This window comes from Acomys minous, assembly GCF_964271855.1.
Source record: "Acomys minous genome assembly, chromosome: 2".
Taxonomy (NCBI): Eukaryota; Metazoa; Chordata; class Mammalia; order Rodentia; family Muridae; genus Acomys; species Acomys minous.
The window spans coordinates 79,207,210-79,229,428 of record NC_140484.1 but is presented as its reverse complement, the minus strand read 5'-3'; the positions used below and the strand labels follow the sequence as shown (position 1 = coordinate 79,229,428).

The following is a 22,219-nucleotide window of genomic DNA, read 5'->3' as shown; positions in this document are numbered from 1 at the left end:
ATGTTAGCATGTCTATTATTCCGGCAACATATTTATTCACTCTTGAAGAAAAAAAAAGAGCTAAGATGTATTACATTTTATTCCAATAAAAACGCTTTATCTCATTTAGTCCTGGAATAATCCTTTAAAAGACACAGTTTTATAAGCCCAATTTTACAGAAGCAGAATCTGAGGCTCACAGAGGTGAAGAGCTTATTTGAGGCTGAAGTTTATGGGTGTCTGGCTTCGGGACACCAACACACTACCCTTTACCTTGCCATAGGCAAGAGTAGGACCACAGAAAAGATGCATACCTCAAGAAAAAGAAAACAACCAGTGCTCCCATATTAGGGCAAAGGGGCCACAGACTTGGAGGCTTCTGGAAAGGCAAAACCAGAACAATGGAAGACAGAATTTTTTTTCCCCCTCGTTAATTCACTAAGGCATTCTGAGACGCACAGATTGTGAATAAACCAGCTACACTATCCTAACTATAGTATAGCTTAATCTTGCTTTTAAGCTATATTTCTTTTTGCTTCCTATAGGCACGATTTTAATCCCAGGAACCACTCAGCTGACCCAGAAGGACATCCTCTACAGACTACAATCTTCAAAGGCAAAGTGCATTATTACCGATGATGGTTTGGCCCCAGCAGTAGACGCTGTGGCAGCCAAGTGCGAAAATCTCCACTCCAAACTAATTGTGTCTCAGCACCCCAGAGAAGGGTGGGGGAACCTCAAGGAAATGATGAAGTGAGTACCCTTAATTTTAGAACAACATTGCCCCATTACAAAGGGAGGCAACAATGAGAAAAGCATCCAACTCAGTAGCAGTGAGACAAATGAAAATGAAAACAATAAAAGAAAAATCAGTGGTTATGACAGGACTAGCAGCCGACAGTGCGAAGCTTTGAGGTAAGAAAGGGTCTGGTTGAAACAAGTAAGAGAGTGAGTAATAAGTAAGTAAATAAGCAAGTAAGTAAATGAATAAGTAAATAAGAGAATAGTGATAAGAAGCTTATTAAGGAGTTTTCTTGTAAAAGAAGAGAAGGATGTAGGGTTGAGCAGAAGAAGAAATTAATTTTCTGTGTATTCTCTATGAAGCTCTCAGCTAACACACTGGGAATTCTGGGCTTTGGATCCTCAGGGCTGTGACAATCTACAGTAGGCCCTCCTGCTCCTGCACACCCACAATGATCAATTTTGGATGAGGGCTGTCCCAGACAGATGCATGATCTTGCACGCGGCTGTTCACATCATAGGAGTAGAAGGATGGAAATAGAGGTAGCCTTTACCTTATGGCTGAATCCAAGTTGCTCATTCATATGCTGATGAGGCAGGCCGGAGACAGGTGGGTTTTCAAATCCTCCTCTGAGGTCACAGCCACGCATAGAAACATAGATTGTCCTTTGCAGGTATGCCAGCGACAGCCACACCTGTGTGAACACAAAACACAACGAGATGATGGCCATTTACTTCACCAGTGGGACAACTGGACCTCCTAAAATGATCGGACACACCCACAGCAGCTTCGGTTTAGGCTTATCAGTCAATGGAAGGTATTTTCATAGAACTGTGGCTAGGGCATAAAAACTGCAACTAGAGTGATGTGTGGACTAGCCTTTAAATTTTGTTTTCCAACAAGTTAGACATTTTTTAAAACTGTATATATTTAAATTTTTACATACATTTATGCGCATGCAATTCCTACCAATGCAACAAATTCATACAACAGGGATATTTGTATTCCAGGTTCTGGCTGGATTTGACAGCCTCAGATGTGATGTGGAATACTTCAGACACAGGCTGGGCAAAGTCTGCATGGAGCAGTGTTTTTTCTCCATGGACCCAAGGAGCATGTGTGTTTGCACACTATTTGCCCCGTTTTGAGTCAACTTCCATCTTGCAAGTAAGGCAGAATAGCGGAGGTTCACGGTTGGAAATGTTTTAGCCTTAGAGGTGTCACTCATGGGACTGGCAACTAATAAGTATATGCAGTGGTTGGGATTCTTAAAAACATCTACATCTGCAAAGTCCATTTACAGGAAAATAAAGTTTCACATTGCGCTGTGCCTCCAGCAGATTTACACTTCAGCTGAGACAGCTTGTTTTTTCTAAATTGCAGACCCTCTCCAAGTTCCCCATCACTGTCTTCTGTTGTGCACCAACTGCCTACCGAATGCTTATACAGAATGACATAACCAGGTAAGACATGCTGGTAAATAGACATTTGGTCAGGGGACAGAGGGTGAAAAGGAAGTCAGAACATGAAGGACACTTCTGTCTGAAACCACAGATCTGACTAGTCAGGACAGGACTTGGTGTTTTTTTTTCTTTTCTTTCTTTCTCTCTCTCTTTCTTTCTTTCTTTTTTATATATATTTTTATTTAATTTTATCTTACGTGTGTTGTTGTGAGGGTGTGAGATCTTGGAGTTACAGACAGTTGTGAGCTGCCAGGTGGGTGTTAGGAATTGAACCCGGGTCCTTTCAAAGAGCAGGCAGTGCTCTTAATCACTGAGCCATCTCTCCAGCCCCCGACTTGGTGTTTTCTTTCTCTTCTTCCTTTGACATCTTGATGACACTTTGCAGATGGTTGCTGTGTCTGGAGCAGGCTCCCATTAACTTGGAGAGGAAAGGAAAGATTAGATCATGTCTTGAGCTCTGAATGCAGTGATTATGATTTTTAAAAAGGAGAGGGCGAATTGATCTTTGGGGTGCCAGCTGAGAGAGGAATCAGCTTTGCTCCTTTTTTGCAAATTCTCCCAGAGAACGGAAGTGAAAATGCACTCTAAATCCACCCTGAATCCATTCGAATTGTTGCTCTGAAAAGAAGATACTGGTACTGTGCTCACAGTTCAGCACTTCTGTTCTCATGTGTTGATGTAAAGCACAGCTCTTGCTCCAAAGAGAGCAATACGCAGTTTATTCTGAGCCAAATGTAACTGACTATGGGCCAGGGATATGGATTCAGATGGCCTAGATTGATACGCCCCACGGTGGAAGTGATTACATAAACAAAAAGAAGGCATAAATCAATGCATTTGTTAGGGCATCAGACAGGCAGCCCACAGGGAAGCCAGAAAGGGATCTCGTCTGTGGCTTTCCAATGTTACAATAGTCTCAGTTTTAGAGTTTGTGAAGAGTGCCAAGGATAATGTTGGCACTCCATCCTTGGCATTCCATCTCACCACTCATGAAATGCGGTCTCCCACACAGATGTGGGATCTGCAAAGAACTACAATTCACAGTTGTGAAGTGATTTTTTAACCAATGATTTAAAATATCATTATAGAGCTGGGTGCAGTGGTGCACTTAATCCCAGCACTTGGGAGGCAGAGGCTGAGTTCCTATCTATCATCCATCTGTCTGTCTGTCTGTGTCTGTCTGTCTGTCTATCTATCTATCTATGTAAAGATAGGTGTGTGTGTGTGTGTGTGTGTGTGTGTGTGTGTGTGTGTGTGTGTGTGTGTGTGTAAATATGGGAATACCTTTTCTAAAGATGGCATGGTGGTTTTTTTGTTTTGTTTTGTTTTTTGTTTTGCAACAAGTGATGCTTTCTGAAAAAGAAAAAAAAAGAACATAAGAAAAAGAAAAGCTGTCATTACAGCAATCTGCTTATGGTATTGGGTACTACTTTATATTAAAATAATGCTCTTATGGTGTTGGGTGTTACTTTATATTAAAATAATGCTCTTATGGTGTTAGATGCTACTTTATATTAGAATGATTTTTTTTTTCTTTTTGGTTAATCGAGACAGTGTTTCTCTGTGTGACCTTGTATGTCCTGGATTCTTTGTAGGCCAGGCTGACCTCAAACTCACATCAATCCACCTGTCTCTGTTGCCAGAGTTCTGGGATGACAGGCGTGCCCTACCAAGCCTGACTTATTAGAACGATCTTCCTATGGCGTCGGGTATTACTTTATTAATACTCTTCTTATTGGGCTGAGTGTATATTAGAATGATCTTCTTATAGCATTGGTTGTGACTTTATTAGGTAGATGTTCCTATGGCATCAGGTGTTACATTACAGCAATCTGTTTCTGGCATTAGGTGTTACTTTGTATTAGAGCAATCTGCTTATTCTGCATTAGTCCTAATCCCCACGTCTTGCCCTTTCTCTTTCTCAACCTAACCCATTCCCTGTTTCTGGAGAAGCTATAAGCTCAACAGTCTGAAGCACTGTGTGAGTGCTGGGGAACCCATCAACCCTGAAGTCATGGACCAATGGAAAAGGAAGACAGGCCTAGACATCTTCGAAGGATACGGACAGACGGAAACGGTAGCTGCCCCACTGAAGGCAGGGCTGGCTGGGATTACCCGGATAACTAAAAGCCAAATTGTCTAATGTGTCCTTATGATTGCTGGAGGGGCAATGAGAGGTGTGGTTAGGAAACAATGTTTTAAAAAGAAAGAAATGCTTGAGAAAAACTAATTGAAAAAAAAAAGGGGAAGAGACCTCTATAACATTTTGAGAAAAAAATGATTAACTGGTCAAGGTGAGGATGTCACAATATTTTTAATGAGAGAAAAAAAGCACTGGATCTATGTTACTAGGGATGTTCTAAAGATTCACAAGATATAGCGCTGTGAGCAAGTTTCTGTTCCCGAGAAGAATTAAGTCTGTTGGGAGACTCCTTAGAAAGCAGATGCTAGAGCATTACTGTAACCTCAACATCTCAAGGTAAAGGGAGGAGCATCAAATCAAAGTCCTTTTCAGTTACATTGTGAGTTCAAGATGACCCTGGGCTGTGTAAACAAGAAAATACATAAATAATAAGATAAAATAAAATGGGCTCTTTAAAGAACTCATGCAGATAAATTGGGTGTGTCAGGGGTGTAGCTTAGAGGTACAGCACTTTCTGAGCATGTGTGAGGCAGCAGTTTACTCCTCAGCATCAAGAGCTCCAGAGAAGATTAACAAAGAAAGAACAAAGTGGTTATTTTGTAGCAGAAACGGTGACAAGCTCTGCAGAGAAAAGGAAAAGTTGAACATTTTGAGGGTGTGTGTGTTTTATTTATAATGTTTGAGCTTTAAAACCCTGAGAATTATTACCAAGAAATGTTGGAATTCCAAAATTAAACAACTATGAAAATTAACAAATTTCTTAAAAACAGCCAGCACAGTGACCACTGTGCTCATCTAAGTAGGAATGTTAATATACTCATATAATTTATTTTCTTACATCTCTATAGCATATAGTGGTAAAATGTCAATCTCTCCATTCCATGAGAGTAGAGATTTCATGGGTTTAATGTTGACCCAGGTTCACAGTTAAGTTCTTTGATGAATGAATACACAATAGATGAAGTAGTATTTTACATTACTTTTAATGTTACCATATTTTCTTCTTCTCCTTACCTAGGTGCTAATCTGTGGGAATTTCAAAGGGATGAAAATTAAGCCTGGCTCAATGGGAAAGCCTTCTCCAGCTTTTGATGTGAAGGTTTGCATGTCTCCTTCCAGGAGAATGTTTCCTATCCCCTCCCCCATTTTAGATGTGGTAATTCTGTGCTGCTTCCATACATTGAATTCTATACCAAAGAGAACTGGGTGAAAGTGTTGGCTTAATACTCTTCCTATTTTTTTTTTTCAAACACCTATATTGTGGCATGGATTCTGGGCATTTACCAGAATTTACCCATTTAATTTCCAGAAAAAAAAAACCAACCTAAAGATATACTAAGAATAGGACCATTTTGCAGGTAACTATGCAGAGAAATTAAAGGACTCACCCAAGTTCATGCAGCCAGAGCCCCTCGGGTGGGAACACAATCTCAAGCAAACTGGCTCCAGTATGTGGGCCACAGTATGTGGAGAAGCAGGACAGGCCCTGCTGAAGGGATCAAGCAGGCCCAAAAGTGGCACACATTCACAGTGGCTGCAACACACACCTCTCTTTTTGCTGGCCTGCCTGCCTGCTTCCAGGCTTTCTTCAACTACAGCCCTTACTACCATCTGATGCCTGGATGGGGAAAGCATTGTATTTCCCCCATTGGTACACTTCGCACAAGGTTAAAGTTTTCTCAAGTCAACTCAGCCTCAAAAGTGGATGTGGACAAAGGATTTACACTAATATATAAAAATAGAAAAAAGCAATATTGTCAAAAGGAGATCAATTTCCAGAGAACAAGGCCCATACCTGTATGTAACTGAAGCTTAGTTGTAAGATTAGGATCCGTGCTCCTCAAGGTCAGCAGATCATGCAAACCACAAGGTCACTTGCTTGAAATCTTCTGCTTATTTCTCTTCCCTGGTACACCTGACTTAAGAAGGTGTCACTAGACTCTGCAATCCATGCTTACTTAACAAAGACATGTTGCTAAATGACAAAAGCAGGTTGCAAAACTTCATAAGGGACCCTAGTTTTTTCCCTGTCTATAATTGTCCCAAAGAGCATCACTGAAACATGACGACTGCTAGCTGGTGGAGGTGAGGAACATTTTCACTCTTCTTTCATAGTTTGGTGATTTGCATTTTATGATTTGGGTAAATAATGCATTTAAGAATTTAAAGAACATATAGAATATTTTTTAAGCCTATATTCTGGCCAAAAGATTCAAAGGTAAAATCCTAGATGTGGCATCAAACTAAAATTCTCTTAACTAAACTGTCCCGTTTTATTCTAGATTTTAGATGAAAATGGCACTGTCCTTCCTCCTGGACAAGAAGGGGACATTGGTGTTCAAGTTCTTCCTGAGCGGCCATTTGGCCTTTTTACTCATTATGTGGTAAGAGCTTTATTTTTAAAAACTGTTTTCTATTAATTCTTCAAAAGTCTACTTCTCGCCTTTGGGATACAGAAGCAGGAAGGCCACAAATTCAAGATCATCCTCAGTTATTGCAAAGCATGTATGAGGCCAGCTTAGAATACCGGAGACCCTGTATCAACCGAAGTGTTTGGTCACGATTCCTATTTTTACAAAACAAACCTAGGAACTCTGTCCTTCCCTGAGAGATTCATTGCTTTGAATAATAATCCCACAGACAGGCAATTAAAGAAGTAACATTTTTGCCAAATAATGCATTGGTGCCTTCTCCTTGGAAGGGAACCATAAAAGGAGCTCTTAGATATGCTCTCTTAAGACCTGTAGATCCTTTTCAACTAGCCAACAGCACACAATTATTTTTCTGACATATGATTAGCTAGCTCTCTTCCTACTCCAGAGGTGGTAGAGAAACACGGAATGGGGCCACAGGGTTAAGTAAATTCATTTCACCAGCAGCTTTCTTATCTCTAGCCATGGTATACAAATTAGAGCAAGGTTTATATCAATATACTAAGAGGCCCAGATCACACCTGCCAGTGAACTTTATGGAAGGTAGTTTGTTTTCTTCTTAAGCCAGGTATAGAACTGGTCTTTTCTTATGTAAACCAAACCAAATCAAAAACCACATTTGCTCTGAATTAGGCATTGTGTGCTTTCTTTAACCCTCCTCTCTTTTCCTGCCTGTGTTAGGCATTATTTAGAAAAAGGCTTAGTTTTGCCTAGTCTCCAAATCTTTGGGATGCTGCAAGTTATCTTACAATCTATATAAAACAGTCTCCAGGAGTTGAACCAAGTCTTTGTAACTGCAAAACTAGACCCATGCTTAGAATTCATTGCTACTGCACTCTGCATCTTCATCCTGATGCTTCTCAGAGGAGCCAAGCTTTCTTTTTCTTTCAACATTAAAAAAATGACTGGACCAAAGAGTCACATTCATAATAACATTAACAAAATGCTTCCCCCCCGCCCCCAGGATAATCCTTCAAAAACAGCTTCAACTCTAAGGGGGAACTTTTACATCACTGGAGACAGAGGATATATGGATGAAGATGGCTATTTCTGGTTTGTTGCAAGATCAGATGACATCATCTTATCCTCTGGGTAACTTTCTTTTCCATATGTGAATGTCTGTTTACCAAGCATTCTGGATGAATCTGTAACTCATCCTTATGAGTTCCTATCATGTTTTCTTAGTTACCGAATCGGACCATTTGAGGTAGAAAGTGCCCTGATAGAGCATCCTTCCATTGCAGAATCAGCTGTTGTCAGCAGCCCAGACCCCATCCGAGGAGAGGTAAAAGAACTGACTGTCTACTTTCAACTTTGATCATCTAAAAACATACTTCATTTAATTGTGTGGTCTTGTGTGCTATATACATATATGTGGATGTGAGTTCCCTGTGTAGGCACATACGGATACTGAGATACCTTCTTCAGTCACTTCTTCACTCCTTTTTTTTTTTTTTTACCGGAGCTCACTGCTTAGGCTAGGCTGGTTGGTAGGCCAGTAAGCCCCTGCCCCACCTGCCTCCTCCCGAATGCTGGTGACCTGCACTGTCGTGAGTGCTGGGGTAATAACTTGCACTGCCAAGTTTGGCTTTTTTGTTGTTTTGTTTTGTTTTTTGCATGGGGCTTGGGATACAAACCCACATTGTTAAACTTAAGCAGAAAGCACTTTATTCACTTTTAAACAATATTTTACTTAAAATGAATTACTTTACCTTTTAATGTTGCCATAAAACAAGGATGGCTCTCCTTCCATGATTATTTTCCTTAAGTGATCTTTTATGCTGGAGGTTAATGTGTTGTGTCCATGGGTGCCCCAGGCTGTTTGAGGTCTTGAGCAGTGCTTATGTTAGCCACATTTTACTATGGAGGGGAGTAGCTGAGGTCGATGAGAGGAGGGAGCAGATCAAGTTTTTAAAAGGTCTCTTCACTAAATTTCACTCACAGGGTCTTAGCTCTTCCCATACCTTGCTGTCATCATCAGTTCTGTCTATCGAGGCAAATGCTTATTTGGGAAAGGGTGGCTGTAGAGCCTTTAGGACCACAGTTGGCTTCGCCATCACTAGGTATCCCAGAATATGATCTGTAGGTGGGTTACAGTTCCTCTATAGTCTTGGTGTAGTGGTGACATTAGCCAGAGTGAAGGGAAACTCCAGAAACTCCCAACACCTGTGGGCTGCAACACTTCCTGGCAGAAGACAGAGGTGGGTGCCTCAAGGCATCCATGTGCAAGACAGCAACGTGCGGCATGCCACAGACAGCTTTGATGTTCTGTGACAGGCCTGTTCTAGCCAGTTTGACTCCTTCTCTAGGAAAGGACCAACCAGATCTTTGATTGGGTAGCAAGTTCCACAAAAACTGATCAAAATCACATGCAATGAAGACTTAAAGACATTACCCAAAACACCGGTAGTTTTTATATGCCTATGTATTGTTTACTGCAGCCTGTTTTAAGAATTCCTCGTACAGTTAAGCCAAATTACATTTGACAACCTTCATGAGTTTTAACTTATCCTCTGGGATTATATAAAAGCATTTTCTTAACCGACATGTTATTGTTTTCTTAGTTGATTTTCATACTTTAATATATTTTTAAAGAATTTCACAGGCTGCTTTGCTTTGAAAATTTTATTTTCAGGGAAGATGTAACTTAATGATGGGGAGCTTGCTCAGTATGTGCAAGGCTTGAGCTTTGATTCCCCATCAGTCTCTCTCTCTCTCTCTCTGTCTCTCTCTCTCCCTTCCAGTAGTTTATGTAAAAAATGATTTTATTATTATTATTTGCATTGCTGTTATCTGTATATACGTCTGTGTGAGGGAATCAGATAGCAGATCTCCTGGAACTGGAGTTACAGACAGGTGTGAGAGCTGCCATGTGGGTGCTGAGAATTGAAACCGGGCCCTCTGGAAGAGCAGCCAGTGCTCTTAACTGCTGAGCCATCTCTCTAGGCCCTAATTACTAAAACTTTAAAATGTGTGCTTTCCATAAGCTTTTTTTCTTTATCTACCAACTTTACTTGCAAAAAGGTCATGCGATGCAGTCTAGGAAAGATGCTCTGTCTCTGCTTCAAAAGTGCTGGGACTGGCCTTGCCTATGGTAGCCAAGAGTCTACCAACTGGCACACCCTGTTTGGGGTCCCTACCATCAGCTATTGACCAGAAAGGTGTTTTTTTTGTTCACATTCTGCCATGAGACCAACATATGTGTTAAGAGTAAAACAAATCTGTGTAAAATACATATAATAAAAATATAGACTGAAATAAGAAATATCGGTGTGACAAAAGAAAGCAAAAGCCTGGGGAAGTTATTCTAAATCAAAGGATATTAAAAGACATGACAGCAACAAAATGCTAGAATTACAAGTGTGCATTACTATGCCTGGCAGGATCTTTTTTAAAAAGACAAAATTTTCCAATAAGGATTATGGAGCTGATGAGTCTTGTTATTTTAGAAAATAATGTTTAATATTTTAAATGCTGTTTTTAGAATATTAGAATGTGGAAGGATGTAAGGAGTAGGGAAAGGACCAAAAGCAGGCAGGCAGGCAGGCAGGCAGGCAGGCAGGTAGGCAGGCAGGCAGGCAGGCAGGGATACCTCAGAGGTTAAAAGTACTTGCTGTTCTTGCAGGGGACCTGGGTTCAGTTCTCAGTACCCATTAGGTTTGGGTGTGGGGGAGGGGGTGCTCAGAATGCTCTGTAACTGCAGTTCCACAGTATCTGGTGCCCTCTTTTGGCCACCATGGGCACCAGGCACACACACAGTGCACATATCTATATGTAGACAAAACTCTCATACAGATTAAATAAAAACAATAGAGAAATCCTTTAAAAATAACAAGAGGAAGGTTGGTAGGGTTACTGAGATGGCTAAACCTTTCAATTCCTCAGCTCGCAGAACTCTAAGAATCTGACCTAGGCTGCGGGTCACTGCTGGACTTGGGCTTAGGCAGTCATGAAAATGTTCTTCCCTGGCATCTAGTAAATAAAACATCCACAGCTACTAATTACATGCAATAGGACGAGACTGGTCAAATAAACTTAATTTAAATGGCCACATGTTGCTAGTGGCTGCTGGCCATGGACTGGTCCAGCCACAGACATTGTTCAGAAAAACCTAAGATTCGTCATAAAATTTCAGAGAAACTTAAGCTTAAATGATTAAATTTTTTCAAAATTACATTTTTTTATTCCCCCCAAGCCCTGCTGCCACTCGTGTGTGTGTGTGTGTGTGTGTGTGTGTGTGTGTGTGTGTGTGTGTGTGCGCGCGCTTGTGCCACGGTGCTCATGTAGAGGTCATAGGACATCTTTTGGTAGTTGGCTCTCTCCTTCCACCATGTGAGGCCCAGGGATCAAACTCGGATGTTAGACTTGGAAGCAAGTGACTTTTACCCTATGTCATCTTGCTGGCCCAAAAAGATAGGTTCATGGGTTTAAAAAAATATCAAAGCAAAGCAAATAAATGCAAGCACCCTAAGCCTTTGTTCTTTTCTCCTATACCTGAGATCTATTGCTTTTGATGGCTTCGTATGCTCCAACTATTATTCTAAGCCTTGCATTTAGGCCAGCTTTTCAACTCCTTGCTTCTTTCATAGAGAAAGAAACTGAAGGATAGTTTATCGAGATACACAAACTGCCTTGGGTCTGGGTTGTCTAACTTTAGTGTTCATACTCTTGTTATTTTGGTCTTTTGGTTTTTTTGAGCCCTGGCTGTCCTAGCACTAGCTGTGTAGGCCAGGCTGGGCTGGAACTCAGAGATCTGTCTGCTTCTCCAAATGCTGGGGTTAAAGACCGGTGCTACTATCACCCATCTCAGTTTTCGTACTTTTTTCTTTCTTTCTCTTTTTTTTTCTTCAGAGCTGAGGATCGAACCCAGGGCCTAGCAAATGCTCTACCACTGAGCTAAATCCCCAACCCCTTTCTCTTAACCGTAATGTTACAATGTTTTTTTTTGCTAAGTTAGTATTTTCTGTAATGGCTTATAGGAAGATAAAGTACATGTCATCAAGGCTATAAAAGTTAACATGTGAACCAATGTTTGTAAACAGTTTTAATTTTTTCAATTAATGAAAATGTTCATAAAGTTGCAAAAATAAACTAACAAAAATAAATAGAATAAAATTGTACTCAGAATACATGCATAGATAGATAACTTGCTGATGATATCAATATGTTAATTAGAAATATTCAAAAAATTTAAAAATAAAACAAACAAAAAAGGACAATTGATCATAAAGTGTTAAAAAAACAAAACAAAACAAAATACCTCCGGTAAACAATTTTCAATGTGAAAAAATTGTTGTCAATTCTTACAAATGGCTTTTCTAAGTGACTATTTCAAATAAATTCTGATTAAGCTTTTCTCTGAGATTAAGGAGTGCAAAAAATAAATTCAGTAAGATTTATTAAGTTTCCTAAGAAGAGAGCACTTAATCATGAAATAGTTGTAAGGGCCTCTCTCGACTCTAGCCCATGTTAGGATCTGGATTTGGTGCCGAATACTGATCGCCTCAGCTAGAATTGTGCATCTCGAGAAAGAAGTAAGTGGAAGTGCTGGCACTGCCCAGGGAAGACTAAAACAGCCAGCATCCTACTCAAACTTCTTTTTTTCCCACTAAAGGTTCTAAAACTCTAGGCAGATCTCCGAAAAACAGTTCTGGGAAGGACTGACTGTAGGGAGCAGAATTTGTGGGCATAGCAACAGCCATCATCATCTCTACTCCTGCTTGTCAGTCACGTCAGTGGGTCAGAACAAGAGCAAAATGGCTGATGGTGTCACTAGGGCTTTGTATAAAGAATGCATGTAAGGGCTCAGAAGTACTGTCAAGTATGCACAAGTCTCTGGGTTCAATCCTTACTGGAGAGAAAAATAAACCAAGTGTAGAAGTGTAACCCCAGGACTTGAGAAGCTGAAGACAGGAGAACCACTGTGAGTTCAAAGCCAGCCTGATATACATAACAAGACTCTGAACACCCCCACCCCAAAAAACAAAAAAACAAATAGAACACATGGTCTGAGTGAGCTGTCCCCTTCAGTAAGTGCTGGGCTGAGTAGGGCCTAGAAGCTGGGCTCTTATACAAGAGGCTGTATTTAGTGTGCTGCCCTGTTTCCAAGGGGAAGTTAAGGGCAGAGGTAATCAGACTCAAATCAGAACACACATTTCAAAATGTAGTTAGAGCAAGGGTTCAAGGGCGATCCTGAGCAAAGCAGGCTGTAGTCACCCTACATACAGATCACCGGGGTGGCTTAGGATCATGAGCGCACAGTAGGGACTACACCTTGTCCCCACTCTGCCCCCTACAGTTCACTCCACCAGGCAGATTCCCAGTGAGAGAAAGCAGACAAGACATACCAAGGCACGGGTAATGCATAACTCATCTGTGGCTCTATACATTTACTTTAGGTAGTAAAGGCTTTTATTGTTCTGAATCCTGATTACAAGTCCCACGATCAAGAACAACTGAAAAAGGAAATTCAGGAGCATGTGAAAAAGACCACAGCACCTTACAAATACCCCAGAAAGGTAGGTACCCTTGTTACAACCGGTATTTGTTCAATGTTTTGGGAAATTTTCAATCTTTTGTTTTTTCCTTTTAAATGACCTTTCTCCTTAATATGCTACACAAGAAGGTCTAATCAGAATGACAATAGATAATCAACATTTTTGAAATTAAATGGAAGCCCCTAACATAATTAGCTCATAATACTAAATGTAAAAAAAAGAAGAAAAAGAAAAAGAAACAACAACAACAAAACCCAACTTCAACCATCCTTTCACCTAGAAGTCAAAACAGATCTATTACATAACTGGCCTGAGCTCAAGTTCACAAGTGCCAGACTAACTTTTTCCCTCCCTTAACACCAACAGGTAGAATTTATCGAAGAGCTGCCAAAGACTGTCAGTGGGAAGGTCAAAAGAAACGAACTGAGGAAAAAAGAATGGAAAACCATTTAAACTCCTTGCACTAATCATCCACATAGCTATAAACACGGTGTCTACAATTCTGCGGGAATGATGGATGCTCTGAGCAGATGGCCTTTAAACTGGATTTGAAGTACGCTGCAGTTATGACATCAGAGGCTGAAATCCAAAAATCAAATAGCGTTCATGTCACTGTCCCTGGAATCTGGTAACATGAAATGAATGTCATCAGTTGCTGAGACCTTTTATAATCTATTTTAGGAGCAGTTTCTAAACTAAATCTCTGCCCCACTGGTTTTCAAAACTTAACTGAAAATTTTTAATATGATAATATACAAATCAGAACAAATCTTCAAACTTTGAAAATAAAAAACTAAAAAAATTGTTTTTAGAAAACTGTCATAATTCTTAGAATATTTACCTAAAAGTTGAGTAAGAATTTTATTAGCCATATTTTTATTCATGTAATTTAAAAATAGTTTGAAATTTCTTTCAAGGTCTAACTACAAGAGACAGCTGTCCTGCTCTATGGCTATTTAATAAACTTAATCTAAAAAATATGGTTTATAAAAATATTTTTCTTTGTGGTTCTTTATGCTTGGGAACTGAAGGAACAAGGATTCCTATATGACCAGACAACAGAGTGTAGAAAGACATCTATGAGCAAGAGTGTGAGTCATGCAGTCCACTTCCCTTCTGTCTGTGTGACCTGCTCCATGTCGCTGGCTGGAGGGCTCAGACACGCCGAGACTGTATAACTTGAACCAACACCGTTACCAGTCCTGCATAAAAGTCACAGAAGGCTTATACTGACGTAAAAGACAGTTTAGAAAAGAGTTTATCAATTTCTCATTGAAGGTCTGAGTCGTAAAGAATTTTTAAGAGGAAAATTTAAATTTCTCTCATGAATACGGCTTGTTTCTGGAGAGCTGAAAGAGAGTCCTCCAGAGGAATGAGATAGAGCCTTGCTATTGGTTCTTTCCCTTTGAAGTGTTTGTTCCCATTTAAAATAACCACAGCATTTTCTGTTTTCTTGGTATTTCCCAATAGGGCAACAGTAGAAGACTTTCCCGTGGTTTGGCCCATTATTAGAAACAACAAGCCGCTTAGATCTTCTGCCACACTTGCATAAGGGAGGTGTCATCTTTCCAGATTTCCAAGGCTCTTGTAGATTAACTGTGGATGTTAATATGAAGGGAGGAACTTTATGCGAAGAAGTTCCTGGAGAGCAAGTAGGTGATGTCGATTTTTCTTCATGGATAGCAAAGGTCTGCTTTTTTGCTCGTGGGAGAGCTGAGGGACTAGATGAATTCCTTTTAGTACCACCTAAAAGAGGTTGTTTCTTCAAAACTGAAGGGTGTGACACGCTGGCATTAACACTGCTGAAGGGAAACGGTCTGCATTCGGGAAATTTAAAAGCAGAAGCATCTGACCCTGGATGTTTGGCTCCTTTTACATTATAGATTGTACTGTGAGGACTCTTATACACAATAGACTTAGATGCCTCCGTGTGTTGAGGAGTTTCCTTAAGTTCTTCAAGGTTTTCATAACTAAGGATTTCTGAATCTTTTAAAACCATTGATCTCTCTCCAGAGTTAAACGAAGTATCTACGTTTGTGTCACTAAAAGGAAGCATACAATCTGTATCTTGGTCAGCCTGAGATGCTGGCAGTAAAACTCTATCTTCCCACTCAGCCAACAGAGGTAAACAGTCAGAAGTGTGACCCATTTCTACATCAGAAACAAGATTAACAGATGGAATGGTTGTTGATACAAGTACCAAGTTCGAGTTAAGTGTTGAAGACTTTGAGCTGTCATTCGAGGCAAGCTGATCACTTTTTCCTGGCTTCAAGGTGGGAGAACACAACTGTTGCACAAATGTTGAGGGCTTAGTAGTGAAAAGAGAAAAGCAACGCTTGATATTCTGAGTGTCTGCTTTCATGCTGCTCTTTAACTGTAATTGGTCCTTTGTGGAGGAATTTGCACAAACTGAATTCATTTGAGCATTTTCCAGAATAGTTACTGTATTTTTGGGCTCCTTTTGATATATGCAGGCAGATGCTTCTTCAACTTGATCTGTACCCAAATTTCTGGCCAAAATCTTGGGATTCTTCTTAGTGAGAACCTGTGATTCCATAGACAAATCCACTACTTTAGGAACTGCATTTATAATTTCTTCAGTAGATATTATATATGACAAAAGAGGGAAAAATAACATTGCTGTACAAGTGACTACACTCATGAAATCAACATTTTAATGAACCTTTGACTACTACCCTAGAACTCAAAATGACAGAATAAAGAGGCAAGACATCACTAACCTTGTTCAAGGACCTGGTAATTTTCATTACGCAACCATCCCTGACCATTTTCCAAGCAAGAAGAGCAGTGTTCCGAGAATCATCTAAGCCTGAGGAAATAAAGTATCAAACACTGAGTGCTGTGGTACAAACATAAAGAATTAACAGAAAACAAATTACACTTAACAGAAATTGGGGCATATTGCTAGTTTTATGACCACCTGCTAACTTTAATCGTCATAAATTGATATGTGGGAAGTTATGACAGCAGTACCAATGAATGGCTTGTATTTACACAGGTGAAAATTTGTTAGACAGCTTCTCTATAGATCATCATTTATGAAAACATAGTTACTCATGTACAGTTTTTTTCACTAGTCCATCATATTATCTGGGCATTTGTGCTTCTGTTTAATATGATCATTACTTCATTATTTATTTTTAAACCAACTAGAACCACTAAGTTATACTCTTTATCTAAATTCAAATTTAATTCAAAAATTATAAATTATATAAGCTAAGAACATTTTTTAGGTTGAAAGGTATTAATAACAACACTACACCTTAAATGAAACTAAAATGGAAATTTTACAAAAGTCAAATGACTTACAGAATAAAATGATTATCAATTTATACAAACCAGAATGTTCTCGTCCTGAAAATTCTATTCCCACTTCCTGCAAGGCACCGCTCAGTCCTTTGGGTTTTCTCTTATAAAAAAGCTAGTCAAATAAAAAAGACATATTTTTAAAAATATAATGATATTATAGAGGCTATAAAGTTATTTCTCATAACTTTTAGTTCTATCAGATTTGGGAGTTATTATTGCTATGCTGTCTCAAATATTGTAAGATACATATTTATGTGAACATTCCAAAAGAAAAATACCTTGTTTGTAGAAATTCACACCAGTAAAATAAAGTGCATATACTTTTCAGCAGGAACAGAGTGACCACGCACCCATCCATGATCCTTACCTTGTAAGTTGCTCTGAGATCAATCCAAGAATTTAAGAACACAGGTTTTAACAGCTGCTTTCGTCTACACTCATACTCTAGGCAAACGCCCAAGTCCCAGTCTGCATGATAGATATTAAAATAAAAGTCAGAGATATCAGTGTTTTCCCATTTACAAAAAAAACCAACCAACCAAACAAAAAAACCCCCCCCCCAAAAAAACAAAAACAAAAACAAAAAACCCCTCAGAACAAGATAGAGCAGTATGATTTAATTGCTGTGCTAATAACTAATGCTCATATATTTTAATTATTTTTCACCTTATATAACTTACCATTAAGAATTATCTTGATAACTGTTTCAAGATAACACCTTTTGTGTGTGTAAAGGTGAGTATGTGTGGGTGTGCACGTACGCTCATGTGAGCGGTGGGTGTGCAGGTCAGAGGACAGCCTCACATGTACCCAAGTGGCACCCATCTTATTTTGAGACAGAGTTTCTCATTGGCCTGGAGAATTATGATTTTAAAAATATGAATGAATTTTCTTTTCTTGGTTAGTATCTGTGTGGCCCTTGATTTCTTTTCTCTGGTCAATGAGGTCAACAAGCATAACTCCAGGTTAACAAGAATAAAACTAGAAATCAGGGACTGCAGGGTGGCAATGCTACTCTTTTTGATGGGTGGGACTTATGTATGTGCCACATGTTCACAAGTGTGGAGGTGCAGGTGTGTGCACACGCATGTGTATATTTATACAGAGGTCCAAGACTGACATTAGGAGCCGACTCTTTTCTCTTGTCTACTGAGCCTAGACTCTGCTTTAGGCAGCCTGGCTAGCCAGCGTGCTCCTGGGACTCCTTGTTTGACTTAGTATACTTGTAGTACAGACGGCCCACTATGCCCACGAGGCTTTTACAACACTGGTCCTCCTGCTGTACAGTGAACAAACACGGCATCTGCTGGGCCACCTCCTCCGCCTCAGTGCTACCCAGGGTGATTGACAGGCACAACTCATGCTCTTACCTGACCAGGTAACAAACGCACACAGTTTTACGTCAGATGTGGACGGCTCTGAATTGCCAGTAGCAAACCCGATTTTCTTCTTCTGCTGCATCGTGTGAATCCATTTACAGAACTGAGATAAGCAAATCTTCAGGGGGACTCCTTCATCAACTTGGACCTGATTAGACATCACAGGATCTGAACTCAACCAAAGAACTCCTGAGCCACTGAGCATTTATCACAACTCTGCGTGATGGGTGAACAAAGAAGAGCTTCTGACTGACAGTTTATCCAGTAAAGACATGTTAACACACACAGGCAAGTTCTGCAGACTTGAGTTCACCGCGGTAAGAGAAACTAGCCTGGTAACTCTACAGTCTCACAGACGTGAAAACCATAAGACCAGTCTCACAGAAATAGAGGACAGTGAGTTACATTACTTCTGTAAAATCAACTCTCTGGAGCTCAAAGCCTGGCTTCACACAGCCCAGCTGAGCTCCACTGCGCTGAGCTCCAACACTTGACCTTTATGGTTTTTTGAGACAGGGTTTCTCTATGTAGCTTTGGCTGTCCTGGAACTCGCTCTGTAGTCCAGGCTGGCCCTGAACTCACAAAGATCTGCCTGCCTCTGCTTCCCAGGTGCTGGGATTAAAGGCGTGCATCACCACCACCCAGCTTGACCTTTATGTTTATAGCAGTATTCAGTTGTTTGTTTTTTTTTTTCAGGATTCCAGTACACTTATGGAAGAGACATCATGTCTCTTAAGACTGAATAAGTTTAATTCCAAGCACTAACTAGCTTTTATTTTTCTTTTGGAAACTGATATCCGAGCTTCTAAAATTTGCATCATACCTGTTTTATCCCTGTCAGTTCTGTGCAAAATTCAGAAAGAATTGGGTGTTCTTGAGGCTGAACATAAGCATGAAACTCGGACTCAATCTCTCCAGTCGTTGTACTCAACAAAACTGCTGGAAATTCAACTAAATGGAAGAACCATGCATTAGCATTTATAGTTGATTTATTTATTATTTATTATTTATTTTGCGGCAGGGTCTGACTAAAATATTCTGGGGGCTGCAAACCATTGGGGGTTGAATGACCCTTTCACAGGGGTTGCATATCAGATATCCTGCATATTATACTTACATTATGATTCGTAGCAGTCACAAACTAGTTATGATGTAGCAGCAAAAATAATTTTATAGTTGAGGGGTTACCACAACATGAGAAATAGTTTTAAAGTATCTTAGCAGTAGGAAGGTTGAGAACAACAGATATAGATCAAGCTGGCTTCAAACTCAGAGATTCACCTGTTTCTGCCTTCTGGGTGCAAGGACTAAGGGTGTGTACCACCACACCCAGCCTGAATATATAAATCATTCTAAATACACACTGCTTTGATAACAGCATTAGTAAATAATCAATTCCAGTAAAAGCTTATTAGAAATAACCAAAATAGTGAGAAACAGTTATAATAAAGCTGTGCAAAGAAATCAATCAAAATATCAAAGGTATGTGCCCATTTAGTTTTACAATTAAATATGAGAGACTACACGGGAGCTAAAATGCACTTTATTATTGCAAAGCCATTTTTTCAGTTTCTTTTTAAAAAATATTTGTTTTATGTATATGAGTACACTTTCTTCATGCATACCAGAAGAGGGCATTGGTTTGCATTACAGATGGTTGTGAGCCACCAAGTGGTTGCTGGGAATTGAACTCAGGACCTCTGGAAGAGTGGCCAGTACTTTTAAATCATTAAGCCATCTCTCCAGCTCGTTTTTCAGTTTCTATCCAATTAAAGTTTCAAATATAATCTTAAAACAACTAGCTACTTTGCATAACACATCCAGGTATTTGGTATTTTTTTCTTCTCTTCAGGTAAAATAGTTTTTATATTAAACTGCCAGTTTACAGCATTCTGTTTTCTTATTGGCTGGTTTATATCTAGAAACTTACAAAGACTCATGGAGCACTAGCTTTGGCCACTGGGAGCCCAGACTTACTTATTTCAGGGCTCCTGTGGTGCCTCCCATTGTTCCAGCAGGTAGACTCAAAATCAACGACAATTAAGTAGTCATACAACTGTTCTGCAAAAGACCAGAGTGCTCGTCAGCTTTGCCAATGTTCCAAGTGCAAGGCTTCAAACTGTAAACAAAACCAGGGACTTACTGACTCTGTTTCCTCCTGGATTCCCACTTACTGGTGTAACAGACTTTCTCCTAATTAATCCAAGCCGCCTAAAAATGCAAAGCCAAGGAAGAGCAATAAACTCATTATACTCCATTTTAGTACATGTTATCAAAATAATAACACTAAACAAATGGTTAAGTCTCCATTAATGTACTATAATTGGAAATTGGGGTGGGGGTGGGGGTGGGGGCATACACCTGAACGCTCAGAACTCAGCAGGCCAAAGCAGACCTAAATTTAAGAATAGGTTGGGGTACATAGCAAGATCCTGTCACAAACAACAGCAGTTGTGTACTGATTGAAGGAAACTAGGACCAGACTTTAAAAGCTCTAGTTTCTTGTGCTAACTGCCATCCTCTCTTGAGTTTAGTATCCATATTACCCATTTGCAAAAATGAGGAACTCAAAATAACTGTAAGGACGCACTAAAAATCTTTAGCTATTTTTGTATTTTTCAAGCCCTTGCTTTGTTCTAAGGAGATAACGCCTGTTTCTAAGCTCTAAAAATCTAGGGATTCCCCAAGCTCTAAAAATCTAGGGAAGTAAGATAACCAAAGTACTACTGGAAGGCAATCTATGATAAAGACACCCGAGAGCAATACACTTGAGTCCAAGGAAAGGAAAGGGTTAACCACGATCCCAAATGCAGCTAAGACAAAAATCTGATGAGTACAACTTTACGCAGGCAGACACTTGGAGTAGTTATTTTGGCTTTGGCTTTTTGAAAAGGACAAGCTATGAGGGCAGTGTAGGGATGTGGAATTGAAAGCTAAAATTGACGAGTTACTTCATCAGGAGATATTAAACTAGAGTGGTAAAACTATTCTAGGAGGTATTTAAAAAGTAGGTGATTTGTTAAAGACGGCTACAGTATTTTAACTTTGGTGAGATTCTAAAACTCTGAAACTCACGCTACTCATTAATATACCATGTAGGTTTTTGTTTTGAGACAGTCTTGCTTACGTAGCCCCAGTCTGCTCAAACAGCTCCATGTAGACCAGGCTGGCCTAGAACTTGCTTCGCTGGGATTGTAAGCGCGCTCCACTATGCCTGGCATGGTAGTCACACTGTGTCCACAAATCTCAAACTTACACAGAGTATCCAAAATAAAACTGGGCTAGGCAGGTCACCTGGATGCAATGGGTGCAGCGGCACCAGCCCGGGAACAGTATCCACAAGACCTACCACGAACAGACCCAATACGGCACTGGCACGCCAAGCAGCCCGAGATCCCTCCGGCTCCTCAAACTTGGCGCGGATGGCGGCGTGGGGCCCGAAACCGAGGCTCGTCAGGGGCCTTTCAGACCCAGACAAAACGGCTGCATGACCGCCGCCAACCCTGCGGGGAAACCCCTAGCGTACCGGGCCAGTCTCTTGGTCGCCATTCCCGACACTGGTTGCCTCCGAGTCCATCAGCCGGAAGTTAGCCTCCCTTACTTCCGGCCCGTTTAAACGCTGGCGCGGCAGGGGAAGCCAGAGGGTTTGAGTGGCTGGCGGCCGGAGTCTGCGTAGGTGGGGCGTTCCTGGGGGGCGGGTCGGGACCTGGAGGGGCGTGGACGGAGGCTTGAGAAAGAGGAGACTCCCGCCCTGTTCCCGGGGTGCCTCTAGGAAAGCTCCGGTTGGGGTGACTCGGACTTCTAATCTGCACTGAGAGAAAAGTAGCCTCGCGCGATTTTCTGCGAGGGCAAAGCGTGGTAAACTGGTTCGAGCTGCTTCTCAGAGAAAAATAAACCGTCAGGGCTCTGCTGCGCTTGTTGCGAGAGAGACCCTGGCGGTTTCCTGTTCTCCGAGAGGTGATCAGCTCCAGCTGATCTTTTCCCTGCAGCGCATGGATCAACCCCAGGAAGAGGAAGGAGGCCCCGGACTCAGCCCTGGGGACAGAGTTGGATAGATGTCCGTGGGACGATGAGGACACGCAGCCTCAAACCAAGGTGAGCAAAAAGTCGTCTGTCTGTGCTTAGAGGTCACCTGCCCCACCACCTGGAAGGTCCCTGCAGAAGGATGAGGGAGGACTTGCCCACTGACCTCACTGACCTCACTGGATCCCTCTCTCTTACCTGTAAAATAGGGAGAACATGCACACCGCCTAT

The 22,219-nt window shown here is 40.7% G+C and overlaps 2 protein-coding genes and 1 long non-coding RNA gene across 16 annotated transcripts in view; 1 reads left to right on the top strand and 2 right to left on the bottom strand.

The window, feature by feature from the left end:
• Positions 1–14,249, top strand: part of ACSM3 (acyl-CoA synthetase medium chain family member 3) — a 23,568-nt gene extending 9,319 nt beyond the window's left edge. For 5 of the 6 annotated variants that reach the window (XM_084767285.1, XM_084767284.1, XM_084767286.1 and 2 more), the window contains 11 exons: positions 525–732; positions 1,395–1,538; positions 1,732–1,888; positions 2,105–2,184; positions 4,135–4,261; positions 5,346–5,426; positions 6,610–6,711; positions 7,724–7,851; positions 7,945–8,044; positions 13,158–13,281; positions 13,627–14,249. In XM_084767285.1, the coding sequence (XP_084623411.1) occupies positions 525–732; positions 1,395–1,538; positions 1,732–1,888; positions 2,105–2,184; positions 4,135–4,261; positions 5,346–5,426; positions 6,610–6,711; positions 7,724–7,851; positions 7,945–8,044; positions 13,158–13,281; positions 13,627–13,709 (1,334 nt within the window). In that variant the 3' untranslated portion in view covers positions 13,710–14,249. The remainder of the gene's footprint in view (positions 1–524; positions 733–1,394; positions 1,539–1,731; positions 1,889–2,104; positions 2,185–4,134; positions 4,262–5,345; positions 5,427–6,609; positions 6,712–7,723; positions 7,852–7,944; positions 8,045–13,157; positions 13,282–13,626) is intronic. The other variant, XM_084767289.1, reaches the window with a different exon arrangement.
• LOC311589181 lies at positions 2,333–6,601 on the bottom strand. The gene is made up of 2 exons (XR_014776438.1): positions 6,123–6,601; positions 2,333–2,602 (listed from the first exon to the last, which is right to left on the bottom strand). It is a non-coding gene; the product is annotated as an uncharacterized lncRNA (long non-coding RNA).
• Positions 13,982–22,219, bottom strand: ERI2 (ERI1 exoribonuclease family member 2). Of its 9 annotated transcripts, none has more exons than XM_084767203.1 (9): positions 22,187–22,219; positions 21,492–21,671; positions 19,943–20,021; positions 18,789–18,916; positions 17,957–18,113; positions 16,954–17,054; positions 16,617–16,698; positions 15,998–16,086; positions 13,982–15,801 (listed from the first exon to the last, which is right to left on the bottom strand). In XM_084767203.1, exons 2-9 carry the CDS (start codon positions 21,540–21,542, stop codon positions 14,518–14,520), a joined length of 1,971 nt encoding a protein of 656 aa, XP_084623329.1. In that variant the 5' UTR covers positions 21,543–21,671; positions 22,187–22,219; the 3' UTR covers positions 13,982–14,517. The 9 variants fall into 9 exon arrangements, with proteins under 9 accessions (XP_084623329.1, XP_084623327.1, XP_084623328.1 ...); XM_084767201.1 differs by lacking the exon at positions 22,187–22,219 and adding an exon at positions 20,109–20,176 and having other exon boundaries at positions 19,943–20,026; positions 21,492–21,619; XM_084767202.1 differs by lacking the exon at positions 22,187–22,219 and adding an exon at positions 20,113–20,176 and having other exon boundaries at positions 21,492–21,619.

Bases quoted from the DNA above. Each gene is read 5' to 3' on its own strand.
- ERI2 (XM_084767201.1), bottom strand. From the start codon at position 21,514: ATGGCGACCAAGAGACTGGCCCG. The intron at 20,177-21,491 runs GTACGCTAGGGG...TTGCATTTTTAG, and splicing joins GCGACCAAGAGACTGGCCCG to GCGGCTTGGATTAATTAGGA. The intron at 18,114-18,788 runs GTATGATGCAAA...ATGTCTAATCAG, and splicing joins AACTGACAGGGATAAAACAG to GTCCAAGTTGATGAAGGAGT.